Genomic DNA, 24,654 nt, shown 5'->3' with positions numbered 1-24,654 from the left:
AACAATTGATCTAATACTTCTTCTCAAAAATTATTTAATATTATATACAACAATATTCTTATATACTCAAATATTATATACAATTGTTTAGATAAAATTATATACAAATACTATATATTGGATACGCTGGTTTTACTTTCTGCACCTATATCCCATTCCTAAATATTCTTTTATTGTAAAAAGAAGCGACATGCTAAATTTTGGTTCACCAGTTATCTCAGAGAGTGTAAAATGGCTTGAATTAATTCGCTAGAATTCAATTTAATCCGACGAAACCATTTATTTGAAAATACCAAATCCTTTCTTGGTATCTTAGAAAGTGCTCTAATCCCAAAGAAAATCTAATTTATTTGTAAGTTTTACACAGGAAACAAATTAATGGTTGTAAAAGATTAAATCTATACTTTTTCTTTTCTTTCATGTATATTGCAAAATGACTGATTCTGAAATACAATAAAATAAAGAAGTGAGAAAAAAGAAAAGGGTAACTTCTGTACACTCTATGACATAATTTCTGTCTAACTTAATCGGGCAGAACTTATACGTAAATGTCACTGCACAAATTCAAGTGGAACAGCTATAAAACTAAGAAATAAATTTTCGCTTTGATATAAAGATAAAATTAACTTTTAAGTTTGATTTCCTTTCCTATGAGATAAGTCCCAAATAATTAGAATTTCTGTATCTTCTGAATATCAGTAAGAAAGTATCTACCTTTGGTTGCGAATTTTATCTTTTTATCATTACTAATCGCCTTTGTCGACCAGCTGGTCCTCCGGAGATATTGGTGATACTAGCTTTATGTCTATGATTACATCAAATTTTCAGACATTAATGCCCCATTGTTTTAATTGTGTTATATATGTTCACTAAAGATATGAACCATTTTAATAGAAGCCACCCTCTTAACATAACAGCACTATAAAAAACATAAACTCCCATTTTCATCTATCTTTTACAGGGTGTTCCATGGGGTACAATTCGATACTGCAAGGTATTTATATGCCAAATTTTTATCTCTGGCTGAATTTTAGTGTTAAAACAACGCATACATACACTGACTCATCTTTATCAGTAGTAGAGATTTGGCATATCTTATCTTTTTTCACCAATCAACACATAGATATTGCATGTGACCTTCGTATCTCATTTTAAAAATTGAATTTAATGTCCTGCCCCTTATTAGTTTTTTGCACTGTACTTTTATCCATTGTCACCTGAGCATCGGCATATAATCTGTTATTCTTTAAATATTTTGTAAGCGCTAAATAAATTCGATGCTAGCCTTCTAAAGCTTAAATTGAACCTCGTTTATGTATATTATATACGCACTAAATAAAAGGAATCAACATATTTTCTTCACAGTCCTATTCGGCAAAATTTTCATGATTTTTTTTAAAGTGTGAACAAAAATACCTTTATGTCAATAAAGAAAAGATATAGTACAAGTTAAGATTTAAAATATGTAATATAATGAGTTCTTTTAAAGTTCAAATATAAATGAAACAAAAATTCTTTTTACGATTCTGCAATTTCTACGATTTAACAATTTTCATACCTTCTACGATTCTCCGATTTTCTGTACTTTCTATGATTCTCCTACGATACAACGTTTCTTTGTATCTTCTGTAGGGCACGTATTCATTAAACTACATTTAAAACGTAGATTACTTTTACATTTCTAGGGAAACTGGACTTGATATAAGTAGTTCAGAAATCATTTTTTTTTATTAAATTCCATACTGCGAACTGAAGCAGAGATACCTGCTGTCATAGAAAATGCTAACTGCATAGATATCTACTGTCACAGAAAATGCTAGCGTACACATAGGTATCTACTGTCACAGAAAATTCTAACTGATGCATAGATATCTACTGTCACAGAAAATGCTAGCGTACACATAGGTATCTACTGTCACAGAAAATTCTAACTGATGCATAGATATCTACTTTTATAAAAAAAGCGAGCTGACATTTCAACAAATGATCATATTGATGGAAGTTTATTTATCTTCTTTTTAAATGAACTCTTCAAAGAATTGTGAATTTAAATTAATTATACTTATTTTCTAATAAAATTACCCTCAAGTTAGTAAACAGACACACCTGAAACACAATGGACTGTTCAGACAACAAACTAGGAAAGATATTTCAATTCCTGAACCAATAATAACAATCTATGTCTATGCTTTTAATATAAGAAGATTCTGCAAACATTTGTAAGTGATTATGCATATAAACAGCGAGGCCACTGTGAAATGAAAGCTTATGTCCTTTATCCTCTAAGTTACACAATAAGAGCTCTCGAAATATTTTCAAAGGCACTTATGACATGAGGAACACAAACTACTCTCAAAGTGTCTACATTAAATCTTGAAATCGGCGATCAAAACATGGTAGAATTATTCATTAAAACTTGAGTGTACTTATAAATTAATCGCCGAAGAAAATCTCGCCTTCACGGGCTGATTAACAATGTCTTTTGTATGTGTGAAACACTCATTCGAAAACTTGATAATTTTATGGATAGTTGTTCTTTATCCTTAGCTCAGATAATTAAGTTACCGATAATGACTTTCTTTTGTTTTCTTCAAAGAAATATTTGCCGTTTATCTAATTAGATGAAAATTGCAAGATTTTCTAGTACGTTAGATACCTGAATGTTTGGTACAATTTAAGTCTGAGCCCGGTTTGATTTATATCGAGAAATATATCTAATTTGACTTTCGTCTCTTTCTCCTTCTAATATTTTACTTATTTAATTCTTAATTAACGGCAGTTCAGTTTTAAATACATTGTTTTAGAGGGTGAAGTTTTCCAATGTGAACGACATACATGACTCTTGAGGGTATGCAAAGAGTGGGCAAAAAATTGTTTAACTTTAGTTTAAGAAAGGAATTTCACTGCTTAATTATGTTTCCTTTTAACAAAACCGTTGTAAGAATTCAGAACTAAGAAAACGATCGCGTAGGATTATCATAAAATATTTCATCGCAAAATCTGAAATAGAGTAATTTTTCTTGCAACTAAAAATTACCCGTTGAGAACCTTAAACTGCAAACTGAATAATGTATATGTTTCTGAGAAGTAGTTTTAAACTGAACTTAAATTGAAGTTCCATTTTTATGCGGAAATTTGTGTTTTTTACCTGTTTGTATTTTAAGTAGATACTAGGGTAAAAGGGCAAAGTAAAGGATTTTGGAATTTTTAAGTGCAGTTCAGTTTAGAGAAGCTTAGAGTTTAAATTTAAAAATGATTTTGTTTGACAGGAAACTTGGGTAACAAGATTCTGTAAACAAAATCTTTTATTACTTCTTCATTCTAAGATAAACATTTACCGATAACTATGGGCCACAAATTTCCTTTTATAAACAATGCGTTCACAAGCAGCTACTAAGAACTAAACAGTAAAATAAATTTTTGCCTTGATTATCGTTCATAGTAATGATAATAAAAAACACCTTTAAAGAAAGAGATATCTCTTAACGTCTTTAAGAAAGATTTTACCTATGTTAGCCAGATTAATAAGTATAACTATTGAGTATTTAATTATTAATGAAAATCTTTAAACTCGAATAATAGTGACTTGAGGACTGGAATTTATTAATCCAGATACATATACAAAAAGAAGTAATACATACACAAAAAATTTATTAAATTATGGGATGAATATATTAGATAAATCATAACAAATGTTCTATGCAAAAAATTGTATATTTTGTATAAACTCTGGTTCGAATAATAATTACTTGAGGGTTGGGAGTTTATTAACCCAGATTTGGATACTAAGTTTGAAATGCAGGATTATAGTTGTGTTTCAAAGTAACACATATACAAAAAATTTATTCAATTATGGAATGAATACATTAGATAAATCATAACAAATGTTTAATGCAAAAAAAAAAAAAAATGTATATTTTGCAGAAATTTTGGCTCGAATAATAATGACTTGAGGGTTGGGATTTTATTAATCCTGATTTGAATACTAACTTTGTAATGCAGGTAATCGTGTTTCAAAGTAATACATACATATAAAACATTAAGTTATGCGATGAATATATTTCATAAATCAGAATATATGCCTAATACAGAAAAATCGGTATATTTCACAGAAATCTGTTTTTGCACAAAAGTCTTTTTAACATAGAAAAATGTAACCGTGATTGCAATATACGATTCTTTTGATCTTGTTATAAGAGAAAGTCGCAAAAAAGCAAAACCTCATACTTATTGTGAATTGATACCAAATAATAACTCTGGAAATACCTTTTTCAAGTCCAGGAATATGCAGTCATATAGTCATACCATAAATATTGATTAGTTTAGAGTTTGCTGTAACAATGAAGAGACAAACGAAAGATTATCATGCTAAAATGAATATCTGTTTGAAAGGTAACTCTGGCAATATTAGATTCAAATACTTGTCAAAGTGTTACTCTGGAAACATTCGATTGCTGTAACACTGAAGAGACAAACGAAAGATTATCATGCTAAAATGAATATCTGTTTGAAAGGTAACTCTGGCAATATTAGATTCAAATACTTGTCAAAGTGTTACTCTGGAAACATTCGATCAAAGAATATTAGTAAAATCTTCCATTGGCGAGTAATACTAGTACTTTTTGACTAGTAATTGACTAATAGTACGAGTACTTATTGACTAATAGTTGACTAGCAATATTAGTACTTATTGATTAGTAGTTGACTATCAATACTAGTACTTATTGATTAGTAGTTGACTATCAATACTAGTACTTATTGATTAGTAGTTGACTATCAATACTAGTACTTATTGATTAGTAGTTGACTAGCAATACTAGTACTTATTGATTAGTAGTTGACTAGCATTACTAGTACTTATTGATTAGTAGTTGACTAGTAGTAACTTAACTAGTAATAACTCCCTTGGCTAGTTGTATTAGCTAGTACTAGTTTTTATGGAACGAGAAAGCAATCTTCCACAATATTTGTTTGAAACTTATATGGTTGAATTAATGAAACTCTATGTCGCTCAAGGAATGAATGAAGTTTAAAGAATTATTTTGAGTATGCTTGTTGCAAATGAGTGGGTTTCAATATTAAATAGTTTTCTTGAAAAATAATTTTCACAGTATAAAATTTAAAATAAAATATATATATATATATAGGATAAAAAAGAAATAGTTAAAATCTTACTAGCTGGTCGTTGATGTACCACTTGAGCTCAGGGGCTGGTTTGGATCTTCCAGAATTGCACCAAATCGAAACGTTGTCTCCTAGTTCGTAATCGGATTTCTCTTCCATCAGTTTGGGACCATCTGAAGGTGGAACTGTGAATAAAATAAGCATTAAAATCAAAGAAAAGAACACAATCACTCTAATTAAAACACATGTTACTATGTACAAAAAATTCCAGAACATTTTAAATGTTTTTCAAAAGGAAATGAATTATATCACGCAGAATAAATGAAGAGCATTATATGAAAAACTAGTTAGATATGGTATTATTTAAATCAAATATGTATAGCGCATGCGCGAAGACAAGATTATATGTATTCTGAACTTTCTGTTATAGGGCAAAGTAAGCGTGGGAGCTATACCACGTTACGGAGATGATTCAAATATCCCCCTCCTGGTGTCAAATAACCTGCCAAAACATCACATTCCAGCATTTCCAGAAGCATTCTTATTCCTCCGATTTCACTCTATGTGACCACTTCTAGGAAGAAGCATCTTTAATAAAATGTTTCTTAGTTTCCGAAATGCAGTGTAGAAAAAGTAGCCAAAAGGAGACTTTTAACCCATATTATGTTTTTTTATAAAACTATATTAAAATTAAGAGATGTATAAGATAATCATTTTGACGAAAACATCAATTAAATAGTTTGTTTTGCATTTATTCTTTTCATAAACGTTCCAGAATTTTCTGAACGTAGTAGGATATCCAATTTTTCAGCATACTCAAGTGTAGATATACTACAATTTTCTAAATAAACATATTGAAATTTAGTTTTCATAAAATTTTACAGAAAAATAATTTTATAAATTTTTAATATCAGTAATCGCGTTATAAGTTCAGTAAATTATCTTAGTGTCAATTAACGTGTTATATCAAAATAACAGCCATTTTGAAAATATAAATATCAATCTAGTATTTTAGGCTGATTGGTAGAAAAATGAAAGAAAGGAAAATGAAAAGGCAATTAGAAATTCAAGTCCGAAACATCATGGAACCTCATGAAGTTTAAATTTTTATTTGTTTGTCTTCATATTTACTTTTAATAGTTAATCATAACAAAGATAATATTTAAAAAAAATGTATTTAATATCATAATAGTGAAAGCAGATAGAAATGCAGTGATTAAAGCAGTGCCGTAAATTCTATTTAAAATATTTTAAAATTTATTAAAATCAGAAAAATAAATAAATAAAAGGAAGCTAATTCGTTGCAATTGAAAAACTAACTTCCTAAATTTTAAAGTAATGTAAAATTGGATTTTATTCTATTATGTTCTTTGATGCATTTGGGAACAAACTTTGAAAATTTTGATTCTTTTTAATTAATAAAAAAAATCTAATTCGAATACAAGATCTGTATTTAGTAAAACTCTGAATCCCACGTATCCAGTTACACCTCTGGTGTGTTGATATTGACTATACCAATCTAAAAACTTCTGATTAAATTCTGATAAGATTATATTCCGTTCCGTTTATTATCCGTTCTATATTTTTGGGAAGGAATAATTAAACTAGCAAATAACTTTTTGTAATTTTGTTTTAAATCTGTTATTTTCAACCAATTGAAACCAAAACTTCATTCAAAGCGACTCTTGTAATTAAAATACAATACCAGGTTTCATATGTTTAAGCCATTACGCTTCTGAGTAATCGCATGTACCTGGTTATGAAAGCACAGACCGACGGAATCCTGTTACGGATTAGGTTCAAACTCATTACGTTTCTACGTTTTTCTGTGCACTGAAGTACGTGCATCTAGTTCCCTTCGTTTTATAGTTAATGCAGTTCATATTTCGAACAGCAAAATACAAACATTTCCTTTGAATACATTTTACTGAAAATTTGATAGAAATGTACGCACTTGGCACATATAGACAATACATACAAAATTTCATCAGTATAGATCAAAGCAAAAGCCTTTTTGAATTATCTTTGACAGAAACTAACAGACATGCAGATCATATTATATTATATATATATATATATATATATATATATATATATATATATATATATATATATATATATATATATATATATATATATATATATATATATATATAAGCTTATTTTGGTTGAAGCAGAATGCAGGTTCGAAGACATTGAATAGACATTTTACATTTTTAAATTAATTTTAATATCCATTCCGGGAAAGCATAATTATTTGCAAGCAGAGAAGCGGCGGACAAGGCACGTCCGCCACAGCACGGCACAAAAACAAAAGGAAGGGAGGGCACGAAACAAATGATCACTAGCCTTATATAACATGGGATTTGCGGCCACCTGGCGAATGAATACTCGTGTTGACCTTTGGCAAGGGCAACGAAAGGATCATTTTCATTTGATACGTAGAACTGATTGCGCAGTAATTTTTACGCAGTTTCATACGTGAAAATGGGATCAGGAAACAAGATAACACTTTAAAATGACCCCGACATGGGCCGAATTAGGCAAAAAAGTTAGGAAATTAATTTAGATTAAATTAGATATTAAAATATCATCACATCTATATATATATATATATATATAAGAAAAACAAAAATATATGCATTACGAAATTTCAATTTCAATTAAAATTTATTTCCGAAAGCAAACTAAAAAAATTAAAGATTATTTCTGAAAAACTAAAAAAAGATACAATTGTATTTAGAGAGCTCCAATGCTGCTACTACTGAGACACAGATGAACTTAAATAAATCATTAAGGATACTAAGTCAATATTAGCAAAAAGAAAAAAAAATATAGAATCAAAAAGGAGGAAATTAAGAATTCGGCCTGAAAACTTTCTCAAGGGTCAACCTCAGGCAGGATTTCAAACAAGGGATTTTTTTCTGTAAGGGATCTGACTTTGTTATATATTGCTAATATTGTAATTGTTTCTAATATTGACTTCGTATTTTTACTGATTTGGTTAAATATATGAATATATATACAGATAGAGAGACATAATACAAAATTCCTGGCTATCGAAATAGTGGAGGTTAAAAGTGTAAATTCATCAAAATTTCGTTCTCTATTTTTTATTTTTATTTTTGACGATTACAATATTTTATCTATATTTCATGTAAGTAAAAATTCGTGAAAAAAACTATAAAAATAAATAAAAATAATTGCTAAAAATAAGTAAACACACTAAAGAGTAAAATAATAATAATAAATAAATATACTAATTCTAAATAAGTATACTGATGCTAAATAAATTTACTAAAATAAAAATACTAAAAATGGGACAACCTTCGGGAAGAAATTCTAATAAATGTAGACTCATCATGTAATAATTGCTATCAAATAATTGTTCGATCTATATTCATCAAATAATTTCTATCAAATAATTATTAAATAAATATTGCTATTTCTTAATTACTTTCTACTTATTAATATATGTTTTGTGAAATGCTAAATTTTCTAATTTTATAAACCTTGCAGTAAAAGGCACGGAAAGATATAATAATATTATTCGGAATCAATAATATTCTAGATGAATTCTTTCTAAAATGATCAATATCAACCACATAAAATAGATGACCTACCAATCTAAAAAGCTCCAAAAACACGAGGCAACCTTTTAGCCGAGGAATGACCCGTAAAAAAGAATCCAGAGAAAGCAATTCTCTACAACAAATAACTTACCAAAATTTAGAGCTTTGATGTCTTTCAAACCTCAGCAAAAAAAAATATAAATAAATAAAAATAAAAAATAATAAAAGAATCTAAGTGAAAAGAAATGACAAAAGTCTTCCTTCTCCTTCTACACCGGTAGAACGAAAAGAAAGAAAAGAAAAAGGATAAGAAATAATTTTCCTGAAACAGCCAATTTTTCTCTTCCATGAACATTTTTTTTTTTACAAAAATAAATAAATAAAAGATTTTGATGCCAGTGGACATAAGTGGAACTTTTTGGAACGAAATTAGTCCATCATCTGGAATAGGGCTTAAGGAGAACAAGCCAATAAAATTGTTATGATTTGTTCTAGATTATGCCATTTAAGACGCCATGTCTGTCGAAATGATGGCTTTAAACATTAGCTGCCACTTTATCTTTGAAAGACAAGATGGAAAAAAAAATATTTTCTATTGTATATCTAAATACAATCAGCACAGTAAATTATGAAAGAAGATGCATTATTGCTCTGCTTTACCTAAAGACGTCATTTGAAATAATGCTGTTTTATTTGATGGAATGTTCCTCGGAATCCACTCACAAACAATTTTCTCGAAAATCTCATTATTCTTTTTATGTATGAATTCTATTTATTTTATATGCGAACAAAAATGGAACGAATCACACTTTTGGGAATCATCTGAAAGATTTAGGATTTTGGAGCCATTTCTGTCAGACTGAATTAATATCCGCGCTACCCGCGGGAAAGTAAATAAAAATAGATTTCCTAAGTTGTCGTGTTTTTTTTATTTTATTTTACATATGACCAATTTATTTATGCATTGCTAGCCGCTATTGGCGACCACCTAATTCAACATGCATATTGGATTTGTTTATTTTTAATTAAATCTCTTACGTATAATTTAATTCGAGAATGAATATATGCATTAGGTTTAAAACACATATAGTCTATTTTCTTATTTATAATCACGAAGCCGTGACTTTGATTATCAACCAGAAATTAAAAATTGTTAGTAAATATCTGTTTATGTTGCTTGAATGAACGAATGGGCGTTATCTCCCCAGTACTAAACTATCTAGCACACTCTAATAGTTTAGTTTAGTTATATTAACGTTCCGCTGTAAAGAAACACTAGGGCTATTTTTGTTACGGACCTCGTCATTTTGAACCGCGGTCAGATGACGAGGACGACACCTGCGCTGGCACCCCCTTCTCCACACCACACCAGCGGGGGGACGTTTGGCATGACGAATTTAACGTGCAACAGACACCATTGTACGACGGTTCTTCGGTGGAATCGGGTTCCGAACCTGAATTCCTCCGGCTCACAAGCCGAGACCTTACCACCAGGTCACCGCGGCAAACACTTTAATAAGGATGCTATATCAGAAAACGCACTGCATGGCATCGGCGTATAATAGTTACAAAATTTTAACCTGGCGGGAATTTAGCATTTTTACAGAATATTGTGGGATCTTTTGAGAGCGTTTTTGGTGATTGATTTTTGGAATGCGGTTAATAGCATCTGACAATCGAATATGTGTTTTAGATGCATTTTTATCAACCAACTGAAACATGATTTTGACATAAAAATATACTTGTAGGCAAAATCTTCATTCCAAATTGGATATATTTAAGTCTGCATTTTTGAGTTACATTGCTTACAGGCTTCTGAAAATGCAGATCAACAGTTGGTCAACCCCTTGAGGTGAATTAGCATGCCCGAGGATAGAGGCTGGGACGTTGTGGTTCGCAGTCCAGTTACATAACCATTATGCGAAAGCAATTGCCTGTGCAGCGTAGTTGTTAACTGGATTCTATTAACTGGATGCTATTCACCACACCCTCATTGGACTTCACTCAAAATGTGAAAAATGTCTATACTATAGACGTTAAATATGTGCACCCAATCTTATCTACCTCTCTTTATTTTGTAGCTATTGTGTTAACACATGTTCAAACAGCCGGACAGACCGATTTCCTCTGAACGGATTTTGCTGAAAATGTTATAGAAATCTAAAAATTTGACGAAAAGATTAATATACCGAATTTCAACCATCTAACTAAGCCTAAAATAGACATTTTCACTGATTACTCAGATTTATTGAAAATGCTAAATACATGCCATAAACCTACATTTCGTAATTATCGTTCACCAATGAAATGCAAGGAATTCGTGGCCTTACTCCAGGTTCAAATTTTATATGGAGGAGATTTTATTATTGCGTGTATGAGAAAGTGGTGGGAGGAGAACTCCTTCTGGATATTATTAGCACAGAAGAAGAGGAATATGAAACTGGGAATCAATTTTAAAGCGTTTTGTAGATTATGTAGCAGAAAATCCGCATTTCATGATTTGTTTTAGATTATACAATTATATATTCATACAGATTATGAGTTAAACAGCCATTCAATATGTCATATCTTTCGGAATGATATATTTGAAGAATTTACTTTTTATTATATTGATAAAATGTTTTAAGAGCTATAAATGGCGCTAAAGATCATTTATTTGTCAATGCAGAAGACACCATTTTGTGCACTTTTGCCAGTTCATTGTCATAATTCAAAATTCTCTAAATGGAACTTGAGTCGAAAGAAGGAAAAAAAATCATCTTTCAAGAAGGGAAAAAAATAATACGACCTGTAAATTGCCTAAAAGCTTAAGTTATGCCTACAGACTTAACATAAATGTTGAATTGTTTCAAGGATGGTAATTTATTTCCTAAACTACTAGTATCAAACTATTTAATTAATGTAAATATTTTGAGCTTTTTAACCACTTAATAAAAAATGTCTTAAAATGTCTTAATAATCATAACATTTTGTATAAGAAATAGAAGGTGAATCAATTTTCGCAAATTTATATGAAACAAAAGATTATATATTTTTAACATAAAGATTAAAATATGCCGGTGTCCTAGCATAGCGGTAGTGCGTCTTCCCCTTGATCTGAGCATCCCGGCTTCGAGTCTTGGTTCGGGCATGGTTGTTCTATCTGTGAGGTGTGTACCCCCCTGTAAAATGGGGTTGTGCAAGCGAATGTAAAGCATGAAGTAGCTAAGTCGCACCCTTGGCCCTAGTTGGCGTTACATAATAAACAATAGACGCTCGCCCGGCTTAAATCGCTGACAGATAACTATGAAGTACCGTAAGTCATAATTTGATTAAAATATAAATACAATCAGAATCTCATAAATGCAGCTTCTTCTTTTAAAGTTTAAAAATATACTTTCTTCATCAATTCGCTTAAAAATTGAACCTATAAGCATTAATAATTTGATATAAGTGGTTCAGGGAATAAACTATTATGCTTGACAAAAAAATTACAGCATTTTGATATAAAAAAACTTTGATGAAATAATTATGGCTTATTCGGAAGAGTACCAAAACTTCTTACAGAATCATTTTATAATAAGAGCTTAAGAATAAAAGGAGACAAATCAATAGGGAGCCCTAAGCGATTTTCCCTTTTTTTTCTGCGGGTCCATCAGAATTTGATTTTACTTATGATTAATTGTCTTTGGCAGGCGATGTTGATTAGTTTTAATTTCAATTAAATCTCTTAGCTAAAACTTCATGTCTATGATTCTATCCAATTGCGGGACATTAAAGCCGTATTATTTCAACAGTCTCAAATATTTTTTAATCACTGGATGCATGAATTTTTTTTAATGGACACCAATTCCATACATCATAGCTGCATTATGATCAGCTTATGTACCTTCTATAAATTTACTGTATTTTTATTCCTCCTGTAAACTATATAGATATTAAAGAAAATATTTCTTTAACTTTCATTAAGAGAAGAAAATAACGCGATTAAATATTTCATGAATCAATGTAAATGATTATCGTTTTATTAACAACAAAGAAAATATTGTTGTTGAAACGTACTTAAAAATATGTTTAAAAGATAATTAAACCTGGAATTAAGATTTTAGTAATAATTTAATTGATATTACTGAAAAATACATTTTTGGACAATACAAACGGTGTTACAACTGTGTGTTTTAAACGATGCAAACGGTGTTTTGAGCTGAAATATTTTGGAATTTCATCGCAGAAAAAGAATCAAAATCTAGCTTATTTTTTAATGCATTAAAATTATAATTTAAATTTAAAAAAATTAAGTCGTTCCCAAAATGCACATTCCTATCCTCCAATATATATATATATATATATATATATATATATATATATATATATATATATATATATATATATATATATATATGAGATTGAGATTTTAGCTAGATCCTATTGTTAAAACGTATATTTATTAAATATTTTCAAAAAATTCTTATACCTCCTACTTTTTTATACAATTTTTGTGTAGCTATTGAGATTTAAAATTGTTGAAGGTGCCTCGTTACTGTAAATTACACAAAACATGACAACTCTTATTTTGGCCAAATGTGGCAGAAAACTATCCCCCCCCCCAATTTTTTTTCGAGATGGCCAGTTTTGCAGCAACAGGACTCAACCAATTTAGAAAAAGAAACCTGAATAACTACAAAGTCTTACGAATATTTAAAGGCCCATAAAAAAAAGTTTAATTTTAAGAACAGATAAAAGATTCAAATAAATTGTCTGACCATTTTAAAGCAACTTTAATTTAGAAAGAAAAAGGAAGTTAACTTCGTTTATTTAGGAAAGACAAAAATTGTAAACTATATACGATTTCACATCAAAAATCTTTACCCACTCACCAATCCATAAAAGTACAAAACAAGCCAGAAAATAAAGCACGACCAATGCAAATTTTGTGCAAACAAGAACAAAATACAAGAAATAACAGATATTTTAGCGGAAACTGTAAATCAAAACATAGTTTTAACAGAAGTAAAATAAATTTCGTATAAAACTTAAATAAAATGCTTCAATTCATTTACATTTCATTGGCAATACTTATTCTAAGGAAATGAATTCAAAATCACATCCAGTTTTAAAACTTTTCTCTCACAGAAAAGTCAACAATTTCAGGAGCCCTGTATGATTAAAGAACAAAGCATCTTTACCCACTCTCTTCGTCTTATAGATTACAAAACAAGCCACAAACAAACCTCAGTCAATACAATTCTTATTTGAAAATAAGGCCAAAGAAAGAATTTTATATACCAGCGAAAACTTTAATCATTGAAGCCTTTTCCACTCGAAAAGATTGCTAAAATGCCCCTGGCATTTTGGGGCCAAATAGTCGATAAAAGCTGTTATCTAACCTTGTTATTCTTATTTCAACCCAGGCTTTTTATTCATTTTGTTAGTTCTTCTACGGCAAGAAAACTTGCCAGTCTATGTATGCTAACGAGAAAAAGATATAACAAGTTATTTTTCACTGTGAGAGGACTGTTATTTATGTGCCTCGTTTTAGCCTTGAGGTGAAGTACTATGTCTACGTCAAGATGCTACTTGCCTTTTCGAGGCAAAGATTATTGAAAAATCAACATTTTTTTTCCCTACAATGTTCTTTAAAGGATTTTGTTAAAGGTCCTTGAGGACATCAACCTCTCTTTTAAGTACATCGTCAAGCTAGCTTCAAAGTCAGGCTAATTATTTTATTAGCAGATAGTTGATTGGAATTTTTGTCTTTGAATCCGTAGCTAATTTTAATTGTGTTTATTGGATTGATGTTGCTAATGAGCTTGTTGGGGGATGAGGTTCTTTTTTTTTCTGTATCGTAATTGGGATGGTGATGATCGTTAATTCATGATATATTAGATTCGTTAAGGATTTATTTCTATTTGAGATGTTTTAATTGAACATTTGTGTGTTTTCTAGTGTTGTTCATAAAGTATATAAAAAAGGCAGAATTTGATAAAATAATTATACATCCTTCAGGGAAGACACTTAAAAATGACCGAAAAAAATTGTAACGATTTCTGGATTATTTCTAATAATAATAATAAAGAAACATGTGTATGTGTGTTGGAGCTCTATCGATCAGATCAATTGACTTACAATTGCCAAATTTGGCACATATATGCCATGGAAGCTGGGAATGCGCAATTCGGAGAGATTTTAATGTAATTTTAATTTGAAATTTAATTAATTAAAAATGAAACTGAATTATGGTGCATTCAGACAACAACTTCTGAAATTGTCACTGCAAAAAATTTACATCATTTTAAAATTAAACAAAATATCTTTTTAAAGATAACAATTTAATAGTTGCTCGATTTTTTTTTTAAATTTTGGTACTTTTTCAAATATTATTTTTTTTACCTAATTTCCTAAGAAATGGTAAATTGAAATTCGGAACGGTTTTAATGAAATTTTGATTTTAAACTTAATTAATGAAAACTGAAGTCGAATGACGGTGTTTTTCCTTGATAACATCTGGGAATATCATAGAAAAAATTGTATTACATCATTTTAAAATTTAAAAATAAATATATTTTAATAGATAACAATTTAATAGTTGCTCAAATTTATTTTTTGAATTTTGGTACTTTTTCAAGAAATATTTCTGCACCTAATTTACTAACAAATGGGAATGTGAAATTTAGAACGATTTTAATGAAATTTTAATTTGAAATTTGATTGATTAAGATTCAAACTAAATTATGAAGTTTTTCAGCGAAAAATTCCGAAAATATCATTGCAAAAAAGATATTTACATCATTTTGAAATTTTAAAAATATCTTTTTAATGACAACAATTTAATAATTGTTCATTTTTTTTTGAAATTTGGCACTTTTTTTTAAAAAAAATATTTTTTTTTGCCTCGTTTTCTACAGTATATTGAATTGTTAACTATACATTTGCCATTGTTTCATCACATATTTAATGGAAGATTTTTTTCATTGTTAAAAGCTAATGAAGAATAATGATGTTTAATATCTGTGTAATTTGCAAACGTAAAACACTTATGCCACAATATCGCAAAAATTAGATGACATGAACCAGATATTTACTTTTTTAATAATGCTATATTATGTTTCTGTCCCCATTAGAAAGATTCACTTGCACAATAAACAGAACTTATGTTAGACCATAAAAATAGCACAGCTTTAGTACCAGACAATTTTATACAATCTTGGATGTGAAGTTATATTGAATCAATATATCTTAAAAGAAATATAATTAATATCATCAGCAAATCAGCTGATCATCTGAGATGACTAGTCATAACAAAATTAAGATACCATATTTATACTTATTTTGATGAGATATTAATAAAGTGATTTAATTTCTTTTCAAAATAAATTTTGAGATATTTTTGTGTTTTGTATATTCAATCAGATACTTGTATTGTTTATTATCCTGAAAGTATGTTGGTTACTAACAGTGTTGTCATGCCAAAAGGTTTTGTTCCTAAATGAGGTTTGAGTATGAAATTTAGATCATATGAACTTTAATATATGATTTTGTAACTATAATTGTAGTTGGATATACCACACCAAAAAAACAAATTCGATTTTCGGATAACTATTTCTAAATAAATGCTAGAGATTTTCGCCCAAATATCATCAAAGATCACATTATAGATTTAGTAGAAATGCCATTTAATGCCCAAGATCCCTGTTTAGTTCCTCATCTTGTTCTAATATAGATAAAATTTAAAATTTTTTTTTTCAAAATTTCCGGAATTTCGGATGTCTAATATGTGGTTATGTGGTGATTTGTCAAAAATTTTTGTTTGAATATTTTGAACAACAACAATATTTTCTAGTATTGTGCTTCGTATATGAAAAATTGCAAGTATTGTTATCCTTGTATTGTAAGAAAATCATATGAATTGTAAGTAAGAAAGCATTGCAATCTTAAAATATCCAAACTGGGAATTTTTGTGAATCTCTATATTTCAGACCTTCCTGTGCCCAAAACATATATTTTTCGAATTATATCTGCGTGTGTCTGTCTGTTAACACGAAAATTCAAAAACTCTTTGAATTTAATTCTTATGTAAATTTGTAACGTAATTTTTATACGTATTTTTTTAATTCTGATCAATTTCCGTAGATGTCCCCTTTAAAAGAACCTCCTCTGTCTGTCCGAATACAAGGAATAAAAAAAACCACAAAATGCAAAAAACTAAATGTATAGTATTTGGCAGATAGTTTTAGCACATAAAGTGTTCATTTTCAATTTTTGAACCAAATACAGTAAACGGTTTAAGCGTATGTTTGTACATTTACATTCGTGTAAACGCGATAGTTCAATAATGCTAAAATGTCAAGATAAGTAAAATTTGGTATTTCAACGTGCGTCTAAAAATGTTACATGTCAAATATTAGTTAAAACAGGTAGAAAACAAAAGCGTCAAATTGCGCTTCAGGGTTGTTGTTTTTTTTTTTTTTTAACTAAACTAAAAACCAAAAACACTCGTGTGTGTGTTTATGAAAATACAGCTCTGATGCTAATAAGGAATTGAAACAACTTCTTTTTTAATCAGTACTCAGGGAATTTTTCTAGAAGGATATTCTCTCTGGTTATTTCATGAAAATTATTTTTTTAATATTAATTTATGTTGTGAATAAATGACAATATTCATATTCATTAAAGTTATCATGCAAAATTTACTTCTAACTATTATTTGATCAAACGATTTTTAACGATAAAATTTATTTTAAAATATAGCAATTGAAAAAAAAATAATTAGATAAACTTGAACATATTCATATTTTCGTAACATATTAAATTCTCAAAAATTCTTTGGAAACGCATTCAAGCTTTTGTTAAATTTTCTTCTTCATCAAGCGCTGAAAGGAAATAAAATGCAGTAATTTTTACATTACTGTCAGCCTTTATTACAACATCTTTTGCAAAAAGAACCTACAGGGAATATAATCTGACAAACAGATCCGAACGAAAGGATTTAAAGAAACAAGATTAGTGTAGAGTCAAAAATTGCATTTAGACTGACAAAAATAGTTAAAAGTACAAAATGCATTGTTGCGTAAATTTATTTCTCTTATTGCGTAAAATATAAGAAAATTCAAACCTCTAGTGCGAGACTTTTGAGTACAATAATGTTTTTAACTTGTTTTGTTTTCATTTTTTAAAAATAATGTTATGTACAAAGAGACAATACTTTCCTAAAATGACTTTTATTAAAAACTGTCGTGTTAATAAAAGCTATTCTGCTTTATCCAAATAAAGTAATTTTTAATCAACCCCCTTTGAAACCAGAGGATTCGTCGTGATTAATGGTTACTAAAAACTTTAATTGAATATTTAGTGCAATTGGTTTTTGATGATTTCTTCAAAAAATATTTTTTAACTTCAAAATTTGATAAACATATAATTTATACTATTCTAGAAATCTAACACCATTTTGTTCATTAGGTTAAACATTTCCGTCTCTAAATCTTTAGGAATCCAATTAGATATTAATATTAATATCTTAACAGTCTAAAAAGGTCAAGAGTTCACGCAAACAAGCTAGTCGGCAAACGCGGATAGATTTATTGAATAATTTATATCTGGAAGAATGTGAATAAATGATATTGTTAATGACTTATAAAACCTGACACAAACACAAAAAAATTCATTGATACTGAATATATATATATATAGATAAATAAACATTTGTCTTTACTCATAGTAAAATTTTTTCTAAATTTAACTTGAAAAGTTTCTAAAAAATATTATTTTCATCATTTTTTATCAAGAGACTATTCCAATAATTCATTTTTTTCTTCAAAGAGTAGAAAAATGAAGACCAACGATTAAATTCGACTGATTTATGTCGGAAACTTTCAGCAGTACTCGGAGACACGACAAAAGAAAAGACATGAAATCTTTCGCATTTTTTTATAGAAACATGCGACACTGTTGCAAGCAAAAAGCAAGGAGCAAAAACAAGTAATTCCGTGGATTTCGTTTCTTATTCACTAGATTAGATTGAATATTTTACGATGCAGCGTCCACAGGAAAGAACGAGGAAAATTGAATTATATTTGTTGAGGTGTCACCAATTTTGCTTGATAAAGAAGAGTCATCAAAACAGTACTTTAATATGGTGAGTACTATTGCTATACATCATTTTAGGTAAATTTGAATACGATTTTTATTGCATTCTTATATAATATAATGAAATAAATAATATTAATGAAATAAAAAATAATATTAATGAAATAAAATATGTTATTTTATAAAAAGCGAAGTGCAATGACATAAATCTTAATGTTTTACTTTATAATTTGGTAATGTGGCTTAACTAAATGATTTCATTGCATAATCTTTGTATAAATCAAATATTATTTCAAAAATAATTTAAAAATATTAAATTAAGTCTTTTTAAATGCCTTAAAAAATCGTAAATATAATCAAATATATATATTCGAAAAAATAAAATCATAAAGGAATGTGGTAGTATTAGAAGTACATATTAGAAATTTGGTCATATTCTAAATTCGTACTTTCCTTGAATGCTGAATTTTTTTGTACTACATAGTACTAGGCTTTACTATTTATTATAAAGAAATTTTAAATAAATTTATTTTCAACGACGTAGTATGAATATTAAAGTGTGCTTTAAAAAATATTTTAGTTTTATTATTTCTTTTAAATTTTGGTCTTTATATTTCATAATTCATTAATATAATTTGTAGTGAATCGAGAAATTAAATTTTCTGAGATTCATCACTAGATGGCGTTTTTACTGTAATTGAATCAAAACGAAATGAAACAAAGGAATGAATTGACAATTAAGTTCTGAAAATAATAAAGTATTATATTGTAATAATACTTTACGTACAATATCCAATTTAACAGGATTTTAAAACACTAGATAATCAAAAAATTAATGAAAAATGAAATTATAAAATTCTGTTTTTAAAAATAAGAAGCAAATTCAGGTAATTAAAAAAGAATTAAAACGATGCTGTCGGTTTTTACTTTATGAAATTGAACTGATACATGAGAATATATAAAATCTTAGTTTGAAGAAAAACATTTAAAGATACTTTAACATGTTGATATAATAAAAGAGCAATTTTTATATATATATTTTTAATAATATTTGACGAGTAAAACTTTTATGCGCTGAAATTCATAAAAAAAAATGCATTTTACTCAAAAAATGCTATTTTCTAGTAACAATTCCATATAGTTTCACTTCACAATTTCGGTTAAAATGTATACTGACACTGAATTTTTCATTATATTTTGAAACCAAATGCAATTAAGGTTAATCAGGCAATTACTTTTTCAAAGAATTAAAATGATTGTTTCATTAGTATTTATTGCAGACTAATTAAAATATATGATTTTTTTTTCGTTCGGTACTTTTGAAATTCTCTTACAGTTAGGTTTCGAAAAAGTTATTTGTATGCCTTCGATAAATTGGAAATAATTATTTATTCAGTGATGAGCACTTTATCAGTTTTCTGTTTTTCTAGCTTATATTATTAAATAGCAATTCTTCATATTTTTTCAATGATATTTAACGAGTATAAACTTTTGTGGTAAAATAAATAGTAATAATAATAAAATAAACAGTAAAAATATACATTTTTTAAATTCAAAATGCATATTTAATTATAATTTGAAATTTATTTATTTTTTGTAATAATATATCTAACTGTACATAAATAAAATTAATTAATATCTTAATAGGCAGTACAGCAAGGTTCATGTTAAAAAATATAATAAAAAAGACTTTTTATGGTATTTTTAATTAACATGAATGCTAAATTTGACATTTTGCTAAATCATAAAAATCGTATTTCATACATTTAACTTTCTATGAAAAAAAATGAGCTGCATATAAATAAATATAAAAAAAGCATGTATAATTTAAATAAACATTAGCATCGTTCTAACTAAAAATGAAACAAATGTTAATAGAAAAAATTAATTATACTTAATAAGCAGGCAGATTTATTTTTAAATATGCATTAAACATATAATTATTTTTTTTTAAAGTTGTTGATTATTTTTTGGGACAATAAATTAAAATGATAATATAAAAGTTTCGTGATAAAGAGAGCAGAACCTTTCAATGTTTTATATAAAATGCCTCACTAAATTAACTCAAACTCAAATTTACTCATTTTTTACTTAATTTATTTAACTTTTTGTGAGTTAATTTCTCTTTAATTTCTTCTTTGCTATAGCTGCGTTACTGTCTGATTGCGATACGAGATCGTCACATGTGAGATTTTGACAAATTTTTACGGTTTGGTCCTGCATGAAACACATTTTTGTAAAATGTTCCTCCGTCTGTCCGTCTGTGACAAAGATAACTAAAAAATGCTTTGAGCTAGACGGACGAAATTTAGTACATGGTTTTTACACCACACTGGAAGATTTTGTGGTGAATAGCATATAAGCCAGTCAACAACTACGTTACACGAGCATATGCCTTTGTATCCTGGTTATGTTACTGGACTGCGAACCACAAGGTCCCAGGTTTTATCCTCGCTCATTCCAAATCGCCAAATTGCTGACCTCGGACGATGAACCTCCAACCTTCGTAACAGCTGTTGTGGCGCGATCTACCCACAGCAAACCAAAGTCGTCAGATTCACTTGACGCAGCAACCCAAAGTCGTCACACTCACGTGACGCAGCATCAGCAACCACTCACCCACATACGCTCGCCATAACGCTTGGCGCTACTCAACTGGGTACAGGCCCATTAGACAACAGCTAAAATACATCAACACTTAACAGCCAAAATCGTTCGACTCACTGGAGGGAGAGTCTGTGGTGAATAGCAAATAAGCCAGTTAACAACTACGCTACACGAGCATATGCTTTTGTATTGTGGTCATGTTACTGGACTGCAAACCACAAGGTCCCAGGTTCTATCCTCACTCATACCAATCCCTAAAATTTCTATCAAATTTTGAGCAAATTTCGTTCCGAGGAAGTATCTTTGTCCTGTTGCTCGAATATAAGTTAAGACAATAACTGCAAAGCAAAAAAAGTTAGGTAAATAAAATAATTTAGTACATAGATTTGATATCTATAATATAGATATCTGTCAAATTTTGATCCGAATCCAACAAAAAGTTGGCTGTCTGTCGGTTTGTACTTTCAGAAACACGTAAATGCATTAAAAATTCAATGATTTAAATATATAAAATTTCGTACAGGATTTTGTGATTGCAAATTTAGTTTTGTATCAAGTTTTTGTTTCAATCGGTTGGAAAGAACGGGTCTAAAACCTAAATTTGATTTTTTGATACTTTTAACAGAGCGCCAAGTATTATCCCTGATAGGCTCAGTAAAAATGCCAAAAAATATTGCCTGATACAAAATTTTTATTAGAAATTATTTCGAGAAAGTTTTGGGGAGCTGGTTTTAAATTATTATCTCTTTATGATAAATATTCTTTATTCTTCATATTTAAAAAAACTTTCAAGCAAATTTCTTTTATATTTTGTATGATTTCTTTGGCTTCCTTTTCACTATGCTAAAAATGCCGGAGTTTTGCCGAGTACAATGTATGAATGTAATTCTGAGGTTGTACAATTTAATGTAAACAATTATGTGTACATGAGTGAATTTCTTACTGAAAATCCTTGCTTCAAAAATGGTCTGCATCCAAAAAATGAAATTCATGAAAACTGTTTAAGTGAATATAGTAAACTATAGGTCTACAGAAAAAACATATGAAATTAAAACACCTTTTGGAAACTGTAAGCCGATGTAAAATATAAACATAGGAAGTTTTCTTCTCTAAAGTTTCTCGTATACTTTCTAGTAGCTGTATTTATATATTATTAAACACATACCATTGATGAATAATAGTACGAAATAAATCATCGCTAATTATCTTTTGTACAATCTTTATTAGTTTGCGATTTCTGGTGATTAAACCCTGAGACGCGGTTAATACACAAGCACCAGAAAAACGAATTTGAATTTTGGATGCTTTTTGTCGATTGACTGAAAACAAAATTGGACACAAAATTTAATTTGTTATTTAATATCAAATTTTTTGCATGAAAATCATTACCCTTTTGAGTTTTCGCGTTTCCATTCTTTTGAAATTACAGAATATGAATTTCTTGACCAATTTCAGACTTGATGTTTATCTGCTCTTTAGATGTTAAATCTGTTATCATAATTTTACTCGTCTAGTTCTTTTGGTTTTCTAGTTATTGTGTAAATTTATAGTATTTATATTATTTGTAGTTATTGTGTGAATTTATTTATTCTTCTGAATGAATATCATTCAAAATTTAATTGGAATTTACAAAGTTAGAGCAAGGATCATGAACCAAATTCCATTCGTCTAGCTCAAACAGGTTTTATATTATAGTGTTCACTTACAAATTTTGTCTAATTTTTAAAATGTGTCTTGTGAACTGAAACGAAGAGATTCGTTAAAATGTCGAATTCGAAATTTTTAACGATTATAATAATTTTTCTTTATACATTTCAAAAGACCAAATAAAAGTCTCAGTTAAAACTAGGATTATAATACAGTGGAAATAGAATGAATCGAAGTGTGATATTGCTTTAGACTTTGGCATAATTGTATCATCTAATGCATTGTGGTTGTATAATTTTTCATATCGCTCTCTCTCTCACTCAAAAAAAAAAGAAAGAAAAGTAATTGGAAAGCTCTGTCATATTAAAAAAGCATCTAATATTTTTAAATATGTTAAATAATTGATGATGAAAGGAAAAGGGTAATATTTAAACTTGTTTCGAAGATTTAAAGAAATTGACCATGATTATTTGCAAACTTGCTAAATTTTTGTATGTAGTTATTCAGTTAAATTCAGATATTTTCCAAAAAATTGTAAAATAAAAATCTATTTTGAATTCATTTTGTAAAAAAAGATGATTGCGATTAAAGAGAACTTATTTGATATAAAAATAGTATCACTGTAAAGCTAATCTTTTTGTGAGCAGTTTAAAGATATTTAATTTAGGATCGTATAATTGAAAATTAGTGAATAAAAGTTTTAAATTTTTGAATATATTTAATTTACCTCTATTATAAATAAAAATGGAAGTGCGTTTGTATGCGTGAGTACACTGTCAGTTTACAAGAAACACCTTTTAATGAACAGCTACCAAGTTTTAATTTTTATGGAGGGTAAGAAAATGCATATTGTAAGATATTTAAAGCATTTTATTGATTAAAAATTTGTCTGAATTTCGTATTTTTTTCACGATAACTTTCCTAAATATCGATGTATAGGAAATGAGTTTCATACTTTACAAATTTAGAAAAATTGTCATTCCAAAGATAGCAATTTTTTTTTTTTTTTTTTTTTAATTTTGGCAAATTTTTAAAAATAATTTGTGTTGAATTTTCATCAAGAAATTCCATTGCTTCTGTGAGAAAGAAACCGTTTTTAATGTTTCATAAAATATATAATCTCCTGATTTTCTTACACTTTGTTTAAAGTTAAATAGGCAGGATTATTTTTAATAACTGTGCAATTTAGAAAAAGATCAGAATAGCTAAGCTATAATAATGTGAATCTTAAAAGATAAATGAAACGCATCTTTACTTTTTTTAGTAACGCTATGATATTATGTCAATGGTCTCCTTCAATAAGGTTCTAATGCATAGTGAACAAAACATACGTAAGACAATCAAAATAAAGCATCTTCAATGTCTGTTAACCCTTTCTAAGGCCGTGGAAAGTATGCTTCCCACCAAATTTATCAATCTTTGTATGGAATTATGTAGGTTGGCATAAGTTCTGACAATTTTTTTTAGGAAGACAGAAACTTAGATGCTTCAGTTCTTTATCTCACACAAAATGATGTGTCTTGGTTTGTCACTTAATTATTAATTAACCAAATTAATTAATTAGTCAAATTAAATTTATCTAAGAAGCTAAATGAATCCCTTTTCTTATTCTAATTTCAAGCCTAAAAATATTTTAACATAA

The 24,654-nt window shown here is 28.4% G+C and overlaps 1 protein-coding gene across 2 annotated transcripts in view; it reads right to left on the bottom strand.

The window, feature by feature from the left end:
- The window catches only part of LOC129983636 (uncharacterized), an 876,385-nt gene that overhangs the window by 222,781 nt on the left and 628,950 nt on the right, over window positions 1–24,654 (bottom strand). For both annotated transcript variants that reach the window (XM_056093174.1, XM_056093175.1), the window contains one exon: window positions 5,176–5,309. In XM_056093174.1, the coding sequence (XP_055949149.1) occupies window positions 5,176–5,309 (134 nt within the window). The remainder of the gene's footprint in view (window positions 1–5,175; window positions 5,310–24,654) is intronic.

Source organism: Argiope bruennichi, chromosome 9 (assembly GCF_947563725.1).
Source record: "Argiope bruennichi chromosome 9, qqArgBrue1.1, whole genome shotgun sequence".
In the NCBI taxonomy this organism is placed as follows: Eukaryota; Metazoa; Arthropoda; class Arachnida; order Araneae; family Araneidae; genus Argiope; species Argiope bruennichi.
Note: the sequence above shows the minus strand (reverse complement) of the source record. Positions and strands in the feature narration are given on the sequence as shown.